Source organism: Arvicola amphibius, chromosome 10 (assembly GCF_903992535.2).
Source record: "Arvicola amphibius chromosome 10, mArvAmp1.2, whole genome shotgun sequence".
Lineage (NCBI taxonomy): Eukaryota > Metazoa > Chordata > Mammalia > Rodentia > Cricetidae > Arvicola > Arvicola amphibius.
The window spans coordinates 85,468,374-85,488,534 of NC_052056.1; the positions used below are offsets into that span (position 1 = coordinate 85,468,374).

General features: G+C 46.8%; 1 protein-coding gene across 1 annotated transcript in view; it reads left to right on the top strand.

The window, feature by feature from the left end:
• Positions 1-20,161, top strand: part of Tmem132c (transmembrane protein 132C) — a 308,513-nt gene that overhangs the window by 106,192 nt on the left and 182,160 nt on the right. Inside the window, exon 2 of the mRNA XM_038346877.1 lies at positions 4,991-5,879. Coding sequence (XP_038202805.1) covers positions 4,991-5,879 — 889 coding nt within the window. The remainder of the gene's footprint in view (positions 1-4,990; positions 5,880-20,161) is intronic.

A 20,161-nucleotide genomic window follows, 5' to 3' on the forward strand; every position in this document is an offset into this window, starting at 1 on the left:
GTGGTAGCTCAGCCAGGACACCTGTCATATTTGTGACTGACGATTATAATGTTTTCTTTTCTTTTTTTTCTTTCTTTTTTCATTTTGTTCACTTAATTTGTATTTCTGGAAGCAAGAGGACAGCTTTTGGGAGTTAGTTATGTCCTTCTGCCGTGTGAGCCCTGGGGACCAAACTCATGGCGTCAGTCTTGGCAGCAAGCGCTTTTGTGAGCTGTGCCATCTTGCTAGAAGCTTACAGAAAGTAAACATGGACCCAGTGCCATATGGCTGGCGAGTGGATCAAATGCAGATATCTTCATACTCAAACTGCTTGCCCTTAGCTTTTACCTAGGACTCCCAAACTTGACTCAGGTCCAATCTCACAGACTGTAAGGGCTCTGAACTAGGTTCAGCACAGAGACCAGAGCTGGTACCCTCAGACGGTATGCTGAAGATACAGAGTGAGCCCAGAAGACAGAGCCCCAGCTCTGAAGATTTGAGCAGAAAGTCCACTCCCCCTTCATCTTGCAGGGACTGAACTCCACATTTGCTCAAAAGCAAAAAGGTCATTTGTGGATTTGTTTTAGTTTTTTAGAGAAAGCAGGAAAAATTATCCCCCTCCTGGAGCCTGGAGAGGGCTCAGTCTACTGGTAAAGTGCTTGCCTTGTAAACATAAGGACCTGAGTTTGATCCCCAGAACCTACACTTAAAATTCAGAGCGTGGTAGTACATGCTTGTAATTCCAGTGTTGGGGGAGGGGGCAGAGAAAAGACAAATCTTGGGGTTAGTTCGAAGGGTCTAGACCAATATGAGACCCTATCCTCCCTGTCCCCATTCCCCCAAAATGGTAAATAGAGACTCAGAAATGATACCTGAAATGTTCCTCTGATATCCACATGCACACTCACACACACTTGCACCTGCACACACGCACGTGTGCACACAACATTCACAGGTGCACACGCATGCATACACACACAGAGACAAGAGAGAGAGAGAGGGGGGGGGAGAGAGAGAGGGAGAGAGAGAGAGGGAGAGGGAGAGAGAGAGAGAGAGAGAGGGAAGAGAGAGGAGAGAGAGGATAGAGAGAGGGAGGGAGATGAAGATAGACGAGAGGGGGAGAGCGAGAGAGTAGAGAGGAGAGAGTAGAGAGAGAGGAGGAATCTCCGTTCGGACGGTGTGAGTTCTTGGGATCTCTCTTATGACTTGTCTCGACCGTCTCTCCGGAGGTCTCTCTCTAGCGGATATAGAGAGAGAGGCCCCTTCTGTGCAAGAAAGGAAGAGTGAAAATTAATGGCAACAACTTGTTGGCAAAGCTTCATGTTCCCAGCATTCCCTGCGACAGACAGACCCTACAATCCCATGCTCTGCTTTGTCTGCCTAGCCTTGGCTCACTCTTCCCCAAATAAAAGTGGCTCTAAATCTCTCTACTTCAAGTTCTTAAGAACTGTTTTTGGAGAGGGCTAAATACTTTAAAATGAAAGTTACTAGATGTGGCTATTTGCCTCTTGATACTTTGTCAAACTTTGTGAGTCTCTTAAACAGTCACTGTGACACTTTGAGGACTTCCTGGAAAGCGGTACCTTGGCAGAGCTTTTGGGTGTCTTTGAAGCTGGCAGAGGACCGAGTGGGTTAAATCGAAGATGCTCAGCCATCTCCCCGTCCCTAACAAGAAAGGAATGAAGGTGCCCTTGTCACTGGTGACCTCAGCACAGGGCCTCTGGGGCTAGGAACAGAGTGTTACTTCTTTGAAGAGACATCTTGACAACCTAAGTTCATCTGGACTCAGAACCAAAAGGCAGCTTTGATCTGCTTGCCAGTGTCCCTGCAGGGAAGGGATTAGGGATGCTTCCAGAGGAGAGCAAGCAGGATGTCCCATATGCTCAGGGGGGTGTGCAGGCTGCAGTTGGAAGGAGAGACAGGGAGAGGGATTGGGGGGGTGAGAGTGGGGGGATGGGGTTAGGGGGAATGAGATTGGAAAGAAAGGAAGAGAAAGATCTCCCAGCTTCTCAGTTATGGATGGGATAGTTTGGGCTCCTTGGGAGTCACAAGGACCAGGCAAGGAGGCAGGCTGTCTTGAGGTTGCCAAGGTGGAGGTTGGGCATTCATGATCTTGAGCCCTGCATGCAGTCAGAGACTTTGTAGTGTCCTAAACAGTGGAAGTCAAAGCCCTCATGGGGATCTCATCACAGACAAGCAAATGGCTATCAGCCTACTCACTGCTGAAAAGTTATCTGGGATGGATAAAGGAACACAAGAGGGAGGCATATGTGTTGTCCATTCTGACTTAGTGTGGAATCTGAGCAACCCCAATAGGCACAGACTTAACCGTCTGATGATTCTAAACAAGGGTTGTAAACTTTAAGTCCATGCTGAGGGGTCTAGCAGGCATCTCGCTCAGGATGCAGGGGCTGAGTACCAGACAACAGCCAGCACGCAGATGCAAATCGCTTACTCTGTTCACTTGCAGACAAAACCCCGCCATTTCCATTCTCACTATGTGGAGAGGGAAGCTGGAGACCCAGAGACTCTCAGCTTTTTAAAATGGTGTTTCCGTTTAGAGAAATCTTGTAAGATGCTGTGGGTTGAGCAAAATCAATTTTCAGGTGGGTCCGGGCATCATCCGGATCTGAACAGACTGAAGGGCAGTAGGCAGGCTACCGCCAGGAGTGCTGGCTGCTGCCTGAGCTGAATCGTGAAGGGGACCAGAAGGGCCCTGGGGCCTTTAAGGGCTCCCTCCTAAGCAGGAGATGGTTGACTTATTCAGCCTCTTGCACATTTGGTGATGAGTACTCTGTCCTCAGCTGTAAAGGAAGACATTGGTGACAGCATGGCCTTCAGTGATTAATGACTAAAGTTACCAAGCCCAAGCGGTCCACATTACCAGAGGACTTGAAATCCTTCCATGTGAATACAGCTGTTTTTGCTCCTGGTTTTTGAATAATGGAGGAGGATTTCTGCTGTTGCTGTTTTTCCTAACAAGCAGGCAAGATCTGTATATAGGAGATGGGGGATATAAAACTAAGATGGCTTGCTCACATTCTTTTTGCTTTGCTGAATATGTTTGCTTTTCTTTATTTTGGCTTTGACAATGGCTAGAAGAGTTGTAACATAGTAAAAAGAACTTCATGTTCCACATATTTTTTTTTGGGGGGGGGGTTTAAGACAGGGTTTCTCTGGAACCAGCTGCCTGTCCTGGAACTAACTCCATAGACCAGGCTGGGCTCGAACTCACAGAGATCCACCTGTCACATACTTCTTAATATACTTTGTCTGTGTGCTGTGTGCATGCAGTACCCATGAGGGCCAGAAGAGGGCACTGTGTTCCTCTAGAACTAGAGATTATAAATAGGTTTAAGCGGCCATATGGGTGCTCGGAATTGAACCTGGGTCCTCTGAAAGAGCAGCGAGCACTCTTAGCTGTTGAATCATTTCTCTCTCTCTCTCTCTCTTTTTTTTTTTTGGTTTTTTGAGACAGGGTTTCTCTGTAGCTTTTTTTAAAGCCTGTCCTGGAACTAGCTCTTGTAGACCAGGCTGGCCTCGAACTCACAGAGATCCGCCTGCCTCTGCCTCCCGAGTGCTGGGATTAAAGGCGTGCGCCACCACCGCCCAGCTGAATCATTTCTCTAGTCACTGTTTCTATTTACCTTTTGCCCAGATGCCTCATATTTTACAGTGTCTACTTCAGATAGATTTTCTTCTTCTCCCTCCCCTCTGTCTCTGTTTGTGTCTCCTTATCTTTTCTCTTTCTCTTCTCCCTCAGTTATCCTCTACTTCTTCACAGATCCATTCAGAGTTTAGTATTATTATAATTTGTATGCGAGACTCTGTGCTGTGTATTCATAAGTACGCACAGATGCGTGAGGGTTTGTACCCATGCAGGTGTGTAATGGCCAAAGGTTGGCATTGGGTGTCTTCCTCTGTTGTCTTCCAGCTTAGTTTTCAAACAAAAATCTCTCTCCAGACCTGGAGCTCACCAGTGCAGTTAAACTGGCTTGCTGGAGAGCCCCTGAGATCCTTCCATCTCTGCCTCCCCAGTGCAGACCTTTACATGGGTTCTGGAGATTTGAATTTCCATCTCTAAGCTCACATGGCAACTACTTTACCCACTGAGCCATCTCTCTGGCTCTCGGGTTTAATCCTGCTTATAAGATTTGGATCTAGGGCCTGGAGAGGTGACTAGTGGTTAAGAGAACTGACTGTTCTCCTAGTGGACCTTGGGGTTCATTTCCCAGCACCCACATGGCAGCTCACAATGATCTGTAATTCCAGTTCTAGGGGACTTGACACCCATGTCAAAACACCAATGTACATAAAATAATAAATAAATTGAAAAATATTTGGATCTAATATTAATTTTTTGAAGCAAGTGTCTACCCAAATGCCCCAGCAGTATTTATTAAAATCTATATTTTTGCCTCAGGATTTGAAGTACTGTCTTTACCTCAAACTAAACCTTTCTTTTTAAGGGTTTGTTTGTGGATTTTGGGTCATTTTCTTACTCCTAAGGTCATTGATTTGGCTGGACTAGCTGACCAGGAAGGCTTAGTATTCCTCCTGTCTTTGCCTCCGAAGTGCTGGGACCACAAACACCGTTACCACCTTCTTCTTCTTCTAATTCTTCTTCTTCTTCTTCTTCTTCTTCTTCTTCTTCTTCTTCTTCTTCTTCTTCTTCTTCCTCTTCCTCTTCCTCTTCCTCTTCCTCTTCCTCTTCTTTTTCTATTCTGGAGATCTAAACTCAGGCCCTCAAATTTGCATGGCAAGCACTTTGTTAAGTCATTTCCCCAACTCCCAGATTTACATATTTCAGTCTACTTTACATATTGGAACTTAAAAATTCTTAATTCGTGGACCATCTGGAAGCCTTGGCTACTTCCAGAAGGTCTCTTCATGGCTTCGATCTCCTGGACTTTGGGTCTTTAATCCCTTTGTTCTCAATTGCGGCCTGAACATCGCGACCAGAATACGCCAGCCTCTTATTGACTGCACTTCTTCTCTTCTCTCCCTTTAGTGGCAGAAGGTCGCCGGATCATTGATAATATCCAGAGATTCTCTTCATTGCCGCCGTACCTGCCCGTGAGCTTCCACATCCTCAGAACTGAGACCTCCTTCTTCCTAAAGGAGGCCAACCCTGACCTGCTGCGGAATGCCAGCCTGCAGTCCAGGGTGGAGTCTTTCTTTACCTACAAGGCCAGGCAGCCCCCAGTATTAAATGCCAGCTATGGGCCATACTCTGCAGAAAAGGTTATACCCCTGGACTTGATGTTGAACCCCAACTTTTTAGGCCCAGCAAATCAGTTTCCTTTTGACTGGAGGCTCAAGGCCTACATCCTCCAAGAGAAAGTCTACCTGAGTCGGCCCAAAGTGCAGGTGCTCTTCCATATTGTGGGCAGAGACTGGGATGACCACAGAGTGGCCGAGAAACTGCCCTGCCTGAGGGTCTTTGCTTTCCAAGATACCCGAGAAGTTCGGGGCAGCTGCCAGCTGGCTGGAGCCCTGGGGCTGTGCGTGGCCCAGCTGGAGATGCTGCCTGGCTGGTTCAGTCCCCCGATGATTATGTCCGGGCAAAGGAGGTCTGCGGAGCAGCCAGAAGGGAACCTCGTGGAATTGTACTACACTGTGCATCCGGGGGATGAGCGAGGGGATTGCACCGGAGGTGGCACCAGAAAGGACAATGCCATCCGTCCAGGGAAGGATGGACAGGAGGACAGGACGTCCCACTTGCAGAAGATTGGCAGCATTGGCCTTTTCCGCACCCAGAACAGCATCCAGCTCAGCGAACTGCGTTTGGATGGCAATGTGGTCATCTGGCTGCCCTCCCAGCCCGTCAAGCAGGGAGACATAGTCACTGCCTCTGTCACCATCTCCAATAACTCTACTGTGGACCATTTCATCCTGAGGTAGGTGCCCAGGCTGGCCTCCTGCCATGCTGAGTCCAGAGTGAAGTCTGACTCCGTGCATGGGGTAGGGCAATTGCCACCTCCCGAGGGACCCGCCCCTTAATACAGAAGCCAATGATTTCAAGCCCAGGTGTGCTGGGAAACTGTTCCTAGGCTCTGTCTGTTGTGGGTGATGAACAGGAAGAGGGCGATGCTGCCTTGTAGGTGGCCCCTTTTTCTCTGCCAGCTACAGAATTAAAATTCAAGGAAACAACCCTGAGCAAGATCAGCTCATTGACTTGCAAGTGTCATTGACTTCTCAGATAAAGAAGGGGCCCCATAACTGGGGAGACCACCCACTTTAAAGGGCTCAGGGGGTTTTATTTTGTTTTAGGGTGTACCACCCAATGATAGTCCCTCTTTCTCATTTTCTATTGATCCGAAGGTTTTGTACCTTTTTAGAGACTGGCTTTCTCTGTCTGTAATGTTGACGAACTTGGGTGAAAGTGGGAGCCCCCACCTTGTTGTGGGTGTTCCAACAGTCATAGTAGCCCAGCACTACCAGTGAGGGTGATGGGTTTGTGTTTCAAAGAAATGGAACCTTTATGCTGGCAGCCAAAAGCCATGCAAAAACCTCAAAGCTGAGATGACCGCTTGTCTTTCTACCATCCTGGGAGCCTTGGCCTTAGGATGGCAAAGCTGAAGAATTTCAGTGTTGTGATGGTAGGGCCTTTGGCCCTGAGGTTTCATCAGACTGGACAAGGAGGCTAACCTTTCTTTGTCTTCATTTGCTTGTCTAGGGATGTGGGTTGTGATATGAGCTTGCATATTCACGCCCAGCCCAGGGGTATTGGATGGCCTCTAGGCTGTATCTAAGAAAAGACTCAAGTCTTACCTATCTTGTTCCATTGGTTTCGTGTTTCCCTTTGGTAGCTAGGACAGCTCAGTGATTCTAGGGGTATGCCTAGCAAAACAGCAGACAGGCTCCATCTTGGGAAGCTCGCCTCCATGGCTACTATGAGCTGGGCACAGGGTGTCTGGCGGAGTTCTTATGGGCTGCTTCTCACTAAGAGGGTTTTGAAACTCAGCTCAGGGACATGTGTTTTATAACGTGCCTAAGGAAAGCCCCATGAGGCAGAGCCGCTTCAGAGGAGTCCAGGAGTTTCACGATAGGGAAAGGCAGTTGAGGTTTGTCTTCAAGTAAAGCTGAAAAGTAAGATAATCAAAAGAGAGGGCTTTTTGGTGGGCAGTCAGGAAACCTTGGGTTATAATTGCTGTAGCTACATTTTGTTCTTCTTAGAAATATGTGTGTGCATGTGTGTGTGCGTGTGTGTGTGCGTGTGCGTGCGTGTGTGTGTGTGTGTGTGTGTGTGTGTGTGTGTGTGTGTGTCAGATGATTTGCTTTGGGGGAAAATGTTTTCAAAACAGAAAGCCAGCCTGCTATTCCACACTCCAGAGCAGGCTTATTCTTGCAGTCTGGCTGCCAGGATGGTTATTTTTAAGGCTTTTGCTTTTGTGTGTGTGTGTGTGTGTGTCACATAAAGAATTCAAGTTCTAAGATTTTGATACATTTCTTAATCCCCCAGGTTCCAATAATTACTTACTGAGTGCTCTGTCTTATCAATATACACACTTTTCCTGTGTCCGTGATCTTCAGGAACCAAACCGTGATCAAACAGCGGTCCCATCTGTTCGTGTTAACTGAATATTCGGTGGCTGAGCTGCACCCTCTGCTCTTTCTTGCTATTTATGAGTGGACAGATGCTGTGGGTCCGATTTTCTGTTGCTCTGGGTGTAATGGAAGGACTTAAAATAAAACCCCCTCCCTTTGCAAAACCCGTGTCTTTCATGGGGTTGAAATGGATGGGTTCGGGGGCAGGGCCTGGGCGGGGGGGTGGGGGGCGGGGCAGAGTATTCTCTGGAAATGTGTCTGTGGCTTCCTGCAAGTGCCATCACCTTATCAGTGAGGAGCCACAGTGGTGGAGATTCAGCAAGAAGATCCAGCTTCACTGCTACTGCCACTTCGCCTGCCCCCACCCCCAAGCTGAGCAGGGAAGTTACTGATCCAAGTTCTGAGTTTAAATCTGAGTTCATTGCTTTGCCTGGGGCTCATGGATCTTGTAAATTGAATACAGGCAGTACTGGCTTGGGGATGTGGGACAGATGGGCAGGCAACTGCAACACTTGGAGGGAGTTGTGACATGTCAGAGGCACCCTTTGTTGTCCCCCACTTGTGTGAAATAGCATTCCCCTTGAGAAAGTGCAGCCTCTGCTCTCTACAGGGTGAGTCTGAGAACCTCTGAGCAGCCTGGATCTAAGGACTAGGCAGTCTGGATGCAGGGGAGATGCTCTGGCCTGGCTATCGTGAATGATGTCTGGATTTTTCATTCCTAAGCTAGAACCTCTGTTCTGGTCCTGTTCCTGCCACACACAGCCTGGGTGACTTGCAAGACTTCTCTTCCCAGCCTCAAAATCCTTATCTTAAAGATAAATTCAATTTTATTACCCGCTTCCGCAGGTCTGTGATAATTCTGTATTTATGGGGTGGTTTATACCAGTGTCTCGAACATACGAAGATTGAATATTACCCACAGATTTGTTTTAAATTATGAAACTCCCTTGAGTTCTATTTTAGCAGCAAAGGGACATTGTGCTGTGAATCCCCCGGCTCTCATGCTTGTCCTCCAAGCTGATTGACATATCACCCTGGCTTTGTTAGGAAGGACCATCTTCTAGAAAGCAGGGCTTTCAGAGCATGGAAGTGAAAAAGTCCCAGAGTTGAGTGTGTCTTAGTGGCCACATTCTGGCCCGCAGCATTCCAATCACAAATCCCAACAGGTCTCGTGCAAAGGCTACATGTCCCCTGACCTTAAACTTGACACCAAGTTCCACAGCACAGGAGACCCAGAGCACACACAGAGACCCAAGTGCTTATGTCTAGAGCACATGCAGAATCCCACGTGCTTATATGTAGAACACACAGAGACCCACGTACCTACATCTCAGTTCTGACCCCAGTGACCAGAAAGAAAAGTATTGTCTGACGGTTTACCTTGGAGTGATCAACTCTCATTCCAAAGACCCAGTTTTGCTATTTGAAACAGGGGAGGGAAATCGTTTAAAAATAAAGGGGAGATGAGCAGTTAAGAGCACCTACTGGTTTTGCTGAGGACCTAGGTTCAGTCTCCAGAACCTAAATAGTGGCTCACAAATGCCTGTAATTCTTGTTCCAGGGGCTCCGGTGTCTACTCTGTGGGTTCCTGCATGCATGTTTACATATAAACTCACAAAGGCAAATACACATAATAAATAAATAAATAAATATTAAAAGGTGAAGGGTGACTGGGGAATTATTGTTCAGAGAGCCACACCTTTGCCATGCTAGAGTGTAGACTGGAGTTCAGGTCCCCAGGGCAGCCCATCAGTAATTCCAGCCTTGGGAGGAAGAGATAGGAAAGTCACAGAACAAGCTGGCTAGGAGACCAGCCACATCTATAACCTCTGGGTTGATTGAGAAACTCTGCTTCCATGAATAAGGTGTAAAAGAGATGGAGGATGGTTTCCAGCATCCACCTTGGGCCTCCGGGCGCTCACACATTTGCAAAAATATGTACACACACACGTTGAAACATGCATTCACATACATGCATGATACAAACACGTGAAACATGGAAAATAAAATATCATGAAGTGAGGAGAGAGTTATGGATGGTATAACTATCTGGGGATTTTCTGGTATCTGGCTTTGAGTTGACCATTGGCCCATTTGACCAATTTATCATATGGTATTCCTTTCTGTGCTCCCCTATTGCAGATCTCAGCTTTTCCTATCTCCTTATTCTCCAACCTCTACCTCGTCTATGTTTCTCTTTGAAATCGGGGCATGGCAATACATGCCTTTAATCCTAGCATGCAAGAGGCAGAGGAAGGTGGTTCGCTGTGAGTTCAAGGCTAGCCTGAGCTACATAGAGAGTTCCAGGCCTGCCAGGTTTACATAATGAGACCTCATCTCAAAAACAAAACAAAAAGCAGCTCGTTTCTTTTTCTGATACTCCTGTGGCAAGCTGCAGAAATCACTCAGTCATTCCCAGGTACTGTCTCCCAACTTCGTCCGTCAGTCTACCAACCCATACCTTGTTTTCAAGGTCACACATTGACCATTTAATTAAGTTGCATGTAATATTTGGATTGAAAACTCATGTCACAAGGCACATTATCTCTTTCAAGTTTATTCATAACTGAGGAAATTTTTAAAGGAAACCCAGTTGCCATGTGCAAATTTCAGAAAAAAAATGTCCAGTTTCCCTTAAGAGATGTGCCCTGTGGACAGATGAGATATGAGACCTTTGCCTGTGCAGGGTGCCCTCTTCAGGCCCTGGATTTGGAGGAAGATCCTGCATCATTGATGGATTGTGCACGCTCTGCTCACTCTGTCAAACATTTGCCATCGAACATCTGGACTGAGAACTGACCACAATATTTGGGCACAGTTACCACAGCCTGGACGGTGATGATAAGGCCTTCATTCTCAACCTTGTACTTGTCAAATGAGCAGGCATGTTCAGACGCTAGATGCCTTAAGCTGGGGAGCATCTCAGAGACCCTTGAAGACCTTAGCATTTAGCCAGGGAGGCGAGGCTTTGCTCAGAGAATCCATCCCACAAGCAACTTCATGAGCAGTGAGCCCTCCAGGCCAGGCAGGAAAGCTCTGCGCCCAGCAGGCTGGAGAAATAGCCATGTGCCTGTAAGATGCTCAGGGGGCTCAGGTAGCCACCCTCCTCTGAATCATCCAGCTCTTACTCCACAGGGGGGATCTTGGTTCTCTGCCCACTCCCACAAATAACCTCTAAGAACAGCTATGGGAAGCCCGCTCTTGAGCAAATGAAAGGCTTGCATTCTCCAAGTCGTTTATTTATGTATTATCTCATGTCTGTATTGTTTGTGACGCATGCACATGCGTGTGCCCATGCTCACAGAGGCTGGTGCTGGATATTGGTTGTCTTCCTGTCGCTGTCCACCTTACTTCCTTGAGACAGGGCCTTTGGATATTTCTAGGCTCCACTGCTGGGACTACAGGCACTACCAACCATGCCAGCTTTTTACATAAATGCTGGGGCTTCAAACTCAGGTCATCATGATTGCATAGCCAACACTATTACCCCCTGAAAGCCTTCTTCCCATCTCCAAAGTTGTCTTTTCTCTCTGGGATTCTAAACCATCGCTGTCTCCAGATTTTTTTTTTTTTACCTTCTTTTGAGCCAAACAAGACCCAACACTCTCCCATTTTCACCGTGCATTCAGCATTTCTTTTAATTCAGTAAATCTTTGTTCCTCTCATATTGACTAAGCCCATTGGCAGAGCGTTGTTCTATAGCAGTGAAGGAACCAGGGTAACCACATTCCTGAGTGGGTTTTCTGCACTAGTGGGAGAAGAGAACTTCCCCCCAACCCCCAATAAGGAAGCAAATGCCATAAGTATGACCAGGGAGAAAAGGAGAAAGTCCTGAGAATGCATTTTAAATGAGGCAGGCCTTGCTGGAAGGTGGCTCAATGGACAAGCATAGTCATGGAGGCAGCAGGACGAGGATGCTGAGACAGAATGGAAGAAGGATCAGTTAACGATGACCAGATGAAGAAACAGACCATGTGCTCCCAGCCCTGTCGGCAACTAAGCATTCAAACTGAGTACAGATCGTTAAATGTAGAAGGCTCTGGAACACCCAGAGGTGACAGCTGAAGAGGGAAGCTCGCTGTTTCACATGTATCTTTGCTCCTATGTACTTCTGTGTTTCTCCAGCACTCAGGAAGCATTGCTCAAGCTCTGAGACCTAGGATAGCAAAAGTCTCTCCTTTTAGGTAGCTTCCAGCTCAGCCCAGGCCAACCCTCCACAAAGGAGAAGCAGAAACCTCTCTACTTCCTTTTCCAAGCCTTCTAATATTCCTTAGGATGCATGGGAGCCATTTACCTTGCTCTGTCCTCTGCTGAGGAAGTAGATCCTCTAAGACATCAATCTCAAGGGGTTTGGCTTTTTATAAAAAAAACAAAAATTCAGATTATTTGTTTTTCTCTTTCATGTGTTTGAGTGTTTCGCCTGCATGTATGTGTGCACACAAGATGCTTGTCTCAAGACCATGGAGATCAGAGGAGGGCATCCAATGTCAGGAACTGGAGTTACAGATTATAACCACCATGTGGGTGCTGGGAACCCAACCTGGATCCTCTGGAAAAGCAGCAAATGCTCTTAACTGGTGACTCATCTCTTCAGCCCCACCCCAAGAGGATTATTTTGTTATTAATTCTTTGAGAATTTCAATCCATCTCTACCCACCAAACTCTGTATTGTATCTCTCTCTTTCTTTTTAAATCCATGGGTCTAGTGTGTGCTGCTCATATATTGGATGTGCGTCCTGCACTGGAGCATGATCTGCCTACCAAGGGATGCACTCTTAGAGAAAATGTATGGATTCTCCTCTCCTAGCAGCTATCAATTACCAGTAGCTCCTCAGCTCAGGGCAGGACTTTGTAGATGGAGCAGCGGGGCTGTGTCCCGCCACCCGGCTAGCTTTACCCAAAATAATTACACGGAAACTGTATTCTTTTAAACACTGCCTGGCCCATTATCTGTAGCCTCTTATTGGTTAATTCTCACATCTTCCTTTAACCCATATTTAGTAATCCGTGTAGCACCACGAGGAGTGGCTTACCAGGAGAGACCTTAACCTGCGTCCATCTTGGAGAGGAGAAGCATGGAGACTCACTATGGCGAATGCCTGAAGCATCTCTCCAACTCTGCTTCCTTGTTCCCACAATTCTGTTCTGTCTACTCCGCCTACCTAATTTTCTGTCTCTTAAAGGGCCAAGGCAGTATCTTTATTAATAATGAAAATAACACATAGACACTCCTCCATCAGGACTTTGTGCCCACCTGCCACTTCCACGCTGGAGTTTTGTCTGACTCGAGCTTGCAAAGGTCTGGTGAATGCTGTTATAACTGCTGAGAGTTCCTATGCGCACCTTCCCTGCTGTGCCCTGAAAGCACTGTTTGTCCTCATTTATTGGCTCTTGCAATCCTTCCACCTCTTCTTCCTCAGTGATCCTAGTGTCTTGCAGAAAGAGGATGTGATAACGTATGTCCCATTTTTGTCGGAGCACTCCCCAGTCTCTAACTCTCTGCACATTGAAGAGTTAAGGCTCTCTGTGTTAATCACCATCTGCTGTCGAGAGACACGTCTCTGATGAGGGCTGAGAGCTATATTAGTCTAAGGATATAAGGGTAAGTTGTTAGGTCTGTCCAGTTAGCAGAGTGCTAGCAGTAGGTTCTTCTTAGTGCCTACAGCCTGTCTAGACACAGGTTCTTGGTCCCCGTAATGATGCCAGGTATAGATTCCATCTTGTGGGATGGGCCTTAAATCCAATCAGAAAGTGGTTGGTTATACACCCAATGTTTGTGCCATTGTTGAAACAGTGTACATGTCTTGCCGGGCTGCTCATTATTGTACTTTGTAAAATTCACAGCTAGGTAGGATTGATGATTACTTTTCTCCACCAATAGTGTGCCTGGAGCCTTCTAGCACCATGAAAGCTTTCCAATAGGAATGAAGCTTCCATGTGAATACCTGCTTGATTTCTTCATGTTCTATGACTCAAGTATATAGTGTCTTCAGCAACAGGGTCCTACAGTCAAGTTCTGGAGGGTAACTTCATTTAAATTCTTTACTTATATATATGGTGGTGAAGTGTGGAGTTAATCCTGACAATGGAGGGGACAAGGAAAAGCTGTTTTAAAGCCAGCATCCAGCCCTTCATAGCCTTGTCTTCCAGAGGTGGGACCATAAAATGGGCGAGGAATGTAGTAGCCTAAGATGGGCGCAGAGGCGATGCCCCTTTCTCCCCTCACTCTTGTATACAAACTGAATCATTAGCTGTGATCCCTGTGACCGCTGAGTGAGGCACAGTCACCATAATCAGTGACCTCTGGTTCCCCAACCGAGTCAACATAGCCTTGGTATGATCTCTGCATATTTCAATAAATAAATAAAAAACAATCTCAACTGTGGCATGTTCTAAGCGTGTTCCAGCCAATGACTAAAAAGGATGAATGCAGGAAAGCAGCTAAAGAGATGTACCATGGGACTTCATCTACAAGAGGGCTAAGAGAGCATTGGTTCCCGAGCAGAGGAGGTGGATTGTTTTTGAGAAGCCTGACAAATGGCACTGAGGCTGGCTCCCACCTCCTTTACAAGGACTAGGGATGGTTAATCCAATAAAGTCAGCTTGTAACTTATCAGCACGAAGGGCAGAGTCCTGGACTCCCACCAGAGATCAAAGGGTAGCATGCTATACAATGTCACAGAGGACACAAACGTGTACAGAAATATTATCATTATAGCCAGACATAGAAACCACTCATCAGCTGCTGGGTGAATCAGCAACTGTGAGGTCCCTATGTAGTGGAAAAAAATGAAGTACCGATAAGGAATTAAATTATGAGATATGCCGTTGTGTATGTGAACCTCAAACATACAATGCTGAAAGAAGTCACATACTAATGACTCTAGCGACTGTAATTTCATTTGTATAAAATGTCTTGAACAGGCAAACCAGAAAGAGGCAGTGATCAGTAGTAAGGACAGGTGATGAGAAGGGAGTGATGTCAGCCTCTGGGACTGATAAAAAATCCTGAATTAGATAGTCATAAGGATTGCAAAGTTTATTAAACATGCTGCATAGTTCTAAATCCAACTTCCTACCTGCTCATGGTGACCAACCTGTAGGGTGTATGCCACACCTAGAGAGCTAAAAGAAACAGGAGGCACAGGCCCTGCATGCTCCAGTGTTGCTTCTGAGGGGATTGGCCACTTGACAGCCACAGCAACTGGTAATAAACAAAAAGTTTACTGCCAGGCTTTGTGGCTTTAACGAGAAGCCAGAAAGGGTATTAATACCATAAGTGCCTCCATTTGAAGAGTGTTATAGTTTCATTTCTGTTGCTGTGATAAAATATCCTGATGAGGGAGTTAGGGGGAAAACAGGGGCTTATTTGATTTTTGGTTGATAGTTCAGGTTTACAGTCCATCATTTGGGGGAAGTCAAGCAGTTAAATCACATCACATTCACAGTCAAGAGCATGCGAGATAAACAAATCTGTTACTTGCTCGCAGCTAGCTCTCTCTTTTCTTATGCTGTTCAAGACGCTCTGCCTAGGGAATGATGCCACCCACAATGGACAAAGTCTTCCTATGTCATTTAGACAATCCCCCACAGACATGCCCACAAGACAGATTAGATAGTCTAGTCTATTCTAGATAATTCTTCATTAAGAATCTCTTACCTGGGGCCCGAGAGGTGGCTCAGTGGTTAAGAGCAATTGCTGCTCTTGCAGAAGACCTAAGTGTGGTTCCCAGCAGCCATGTGGTGGCCCACACCTATCCATGACTCCAGCTCCAGGGGATCATCTGACATCTTCCTTGGGCCTCTTCAGGATCCTGTACTTATGTGCACTGCCTACATGCAGAACCACACACATTAACATAACTTAAAACGAAATATTATTTTCAAAAAGGATTCTCTTCCCCGGTGACCCTAGGTTATGTTATGTGACAGCTAAAACCGGCTGTCACTCTAGTAGCCCAGTCCTGTTACAGCTGTCACGACACAGACACGAATATCTGCAGGTGCTCTTTTTGCCTCCAAGAAGTAATAATTAGGGGCTGGAGAGATGGCTCAGCTGGTGGAGTGCTCTCTGTACAAGTGTGGGGACCTGAGTTTGGATCCTAGAGCCCATGGTAAGAGCTGGGTGGTGTGGTGCCTGTAATTCTGGCATGGTAGAAGCAGGACGGAGAGGGTCCTTGCCTCTCCCCGCAACCCGCCAGTCTAGCTGAATCAGTGAGCCCAGGTCCAGTGAGAAACCCTGCCCCAGAAAATAGGATGGAGAGTGCTGGAGGGAGGCCCTGAGGTCAGCCTTTGGCCTCCACATACACATTTGCATACCTGCGTGTATCCCCACCCCCCATACACACAAAGTAGCAATGAGATTGTTGCATCTGCCATGACAACTAGTTCCAAACTTTGTGACTCGAAGCAGCAAAGCTTCTTTCCCCCACAGGTTTGAAGGCCAGAATCAGAAATCAAGGTGCCTGCAAAGTGTCTAGAGAAAATTCCTTCCTGTCTTTCCCGGCTCCTGGTGGCCCCTGGCAGTGTGGTCCTCATTCTGCAGCTTGTGGTTGCTTTGCTCACTGCAGCTTCTGCCAGTCACACCTTCCCTCCTGCTGCTGCCCCATGACTTTTACACCTCAGCACTCCTTTCCTTCATCCTGTGAGGACATTGTCATTGAGAACCAGGGTCCACTCACCGGTAACACCTCACAGAGGCTCTGTTCCCAGATGGGTCTCATTGTGAGGCCCCACGTGGGCATGTGTTCTGAGATGGGAGCTGCATTGACCCCACCACAGAGAAGCCTCTTCCCAGCCTTTAGCTCCTTTGAGTGCTGCCATGCCCCCTTGGCAGCACCAGCCATGTCCCCTATCGGGAAGCACCAGAGTTTGAAGTAGGTCTCTCCTTCCCCACCCCCATCCAGTCCGGCACCCTCAAGTTCACTCCTCTTAATTGCTGAGCGCAGACTGCCTGATGCTGTTATAATTCAATTTCACAGAGACATCTTTTCTCTTCTGATCTCTTTCATGTTTGAAGATTTGTAAAAGAAAGAAAGAAAACAGCAAAAAATAAAAAATAAATAAATGAAAAAAAAAACAAAAACAAAAACAAAAAGAACCCCACAGCGCCTCCTCCCCAAAGCATTTTTCAGATACCTGGACCACCCTGGTCATTTCTGCCTCTACCTTCCCAACTGGCCATAAAGCTGTGAAGCTGTGAGGTCAAGGGAGGGCTGGTCTGTTCTCAGACTCCCCATTACCAGAGGAGGCCCTAAGACACAATCAAGTTTGCATCGATGGCCCATTTGGAAGAAAATCAGAAAATTGCAGAAATTCGTTTTTCTGCACCCTGTCCAATGTCTGTTTTTCTCCCCGCCACATGCCTGCAAAGGCAAGGGCTTGTTTTCATTTTCTTCGGCTTGTCATTTTAAACGTGTGCTCCCGGAACAGACAAAAGGAACCGTTTTCTTTTTGCTTGGGAAGAAGTAAAGAAGTAGTTTCCTGCTCCAGCCCCTGTCTCCTCCCCAGCTCCCCCCAAACACATCTGGGTTGCCAGGCAGCCCAGCCTTGCTTCAGACTTTCAGAGCTATTTGCTGTTGTGGGAAACATTTGAGCAGCAAATTGACTCCAGCTCAGAACAGAGAGGAGCCAGAGAGCCCTTCCGACCCACCACCCGCCGTCTTTGTTCCACATTCTTTAACCCACTTAAAAGTCATCTTGGCTCTCAAGTTCCCCAAATTATGCCTTTGACTGTGGTGCACAGTTTAACCCATAAGGAATGGGCCTGTGGCATCTTGTGTCTTTCTGGAAATTCTCAGAGCGCAGAGGTGCTAGAAGGATCAAGCTATAATTGCAGCAGGGAGGCTCAGTCCTCTCTGTCTTTTGTTCCTTTGTTGTGGTGTGTATGTATAAGCATGGATGTGTATGCATATGTGTTTGTATGTGTGTTACTGTGTATGTATGCATGTGTATATGCATGTAAGTGTGCACATATGTGTATGTGTGTATATGTTAATGTACATGTGTGTATGTGTGTACATGTGTCTGTGTCTGCATATTTGTATGTGGCATTAGAGTGTATACATATTGTGTGTGTGTATATATATGTGTGCGTTTATATATGTAAGTATGTAGTTAGTATGCAGGTGTGTTATGTGTATATGTGTGTGTGTGTATATGTGTGTGTGTGTGTGTAGGTTTATGACATGGGAGGTCCTTCTATCTGTGTGTTGCTTTTATTGGTTAATGAATAAAGAAGTTGTTTCAGCCAATGGCTTAACAGAATAGAGCTAGGCAGGGAAAATTAAACTGAATGCTAAGAGAAAGAAAGTGGAGTCACGAGAAGCTATGTAGCCCCACCAGAGACAGACACTGGAACTTTACCCCGTAGGCCACAGCCTTGTTGAGATACACAAATTAATAGAAATGGGTTAAATTAAGATGTAAGAGTTAGCCAATAAGAAGCTAGAGCTAATGGGCCAAGCAGTGATATAATTAATACAGTTTTTATGTGGTTATTTTGGGGCTGAACAGCCGGGAACAAATAAGCGGCCTCTTAACAACATGTTTATATGTATATGTTAGTATGCATGTATTGTGTGTATGTATGTGTATGCACACATGGATGTGTGTTAGTATGTATGCAATTTTAAGTGTGTGCATGGATGTGTATGTGTGTATCGTGGAGCTGTGTATGTGTATGTTTGTATTGTGAGTGTGTGCACATTGTGTGGGGTGACTTATGTCTATTGTATGTATATGTGTATTGTGTTCTTATGTATGAGATGCATACCTGTATGTGCATGGCTGTGGAAACCAGAGAACAGCTTCAGATGCCACTTTTGGGGAGTTCCATCCACCTGTTTAGTTTTTGGTTTGAGGGTGTTTTGGTTTGGTTTGGTTTTGGTATGTATGAATGTATGTATGTATGTATTTATTTATTTTGAAGTAGGGTTTCTCACTCTCCTGAAACTCACCCTGTCGGCAAGGCTGACCCTCCAATGAGTTCCAGGAATCCACCCATCCCTGGCTGCCCAATGCTGGGATTCCGTCGTGTACCAGCAATGCCTGGTGTTTTATGTGAGTGCGGGGCTTGAACTTGGGGCTTCATGCTTGCATGCTCAGCACTTTCCCAACTAAAGTGACTTCCCAAAGCCCGTTTCTGTTTATGGACACTGGCTCTTACTGTGTTGCTGGGGCTGGCCTTGCACACACTGTGTAGCATGGGTTGGCGTCAAATTTACAGTCCTCAGCTGCAGCCTTGGGAGTGCTGGAATGACCAGTGTGTTCCATCGTGCCCAGTGCAGTGTTGTGGGGATTTTCAGGTATAACTGCCCGGTTAGTCTATGGTCCAATGTCAGTTCTCTGGGGCTCCTGAACTATGTGTCTTATTTTCCTAAGCAATATTAGCCAAGTCCAACTCTTAGCCAGAGAGGAAAAGGCCATTTAGAGAATTTTCTGATGGTGTCACCTCTATGATTGCTCCTGGAGTCAGGCTGCCATTGCAGTCTGTGTTCCCAGTGTTCTTAGAGGCATTGGCGTGTGTCTTGGGGTTTCCTCTGGACAAGTGAGTTGCCATCCACTTTGAGAGGAACTCTTTCTGGAAAGGCAGATGCTCTGTATGGGGACATTGGGGACATGGAGGTAGACAGAAGGAAACCATACAGCAGCGGGACAAGGGAAGTGGCTGCAGCTCTCAGCTCCCAGGTCTCATCCACCTCCCTTCCTCCAGAGCTGGGATCCTTATCTTCCCCTCTCCCTCCCGCGCGATTCATGGTCTCTACATCCATCTTTCATGAGCTAGGACTTTCTTCCTCGGTTCTCTCCCTGGAGGAGACCGATCTGGGAGGCCAGGATGCTCCCACTCAGACAGAAACATGGCAGCAATGTGCAGAAGGCAGGGACCACATCTTACCTTCCCTAAAGTCTCTGCCCCCACTGCCACATTGCCGTGACATGGCAATCACGGGTAGGCTTCTCTTGAGTTTCCCAGAGGGGCCTTTGAAAATAGAACTTGCTATCGACAAAGGAATGTGAGGTCTTTTTCTGCCAATCTTGTCCAACACAGCCTGGATAGAACCTTTGGATCCCAAGAGTCAAACAAAACTCTAGCTCCTCTTGGATGCTGTGGCTCGGGTGGTCCTTGTGGGCTCCTAACAGTTGTGTCTCCGTGGCGCTTGGGGGAAAAAAGCCAGTCTTCCCAGCAGCCAATCCTGCAGATGATAATACAGAGCCACGGAGAGGGAAGGCATGTGTCTGTCACATTCAGTTCAGTTACAACTTAAATTGACTTGAACTAAAAAGAGCTTTCTTTGTCCCCTGCAATGGAACTGGTGGGGGGATTTGGATTCAGAGGCCTCTGGCTTAAATGGCATCCCTTTGGCACAAATTATCATTACCGCCCTCATTTTCTGCTCGGGGAGTCCCAGTGGCTCCTGCCTCTTGCCCTGCGTAGAGTCTAAAGTAGATGTCTCTCTTATAATGAGTCCAGTAAATGGCCTGTAATTGAGTTGCCTTGACTTTGTTTGGGCCACACAGCCATCTCTAATCTACTTACAATGGCCGGCAAAGGCAAGTGGGCTATTCTTAAAGCTGAAAGAGGCGAATGGATCTCACCAAAGCATGTTAAGGGCCTGTGGATATGGGGTCA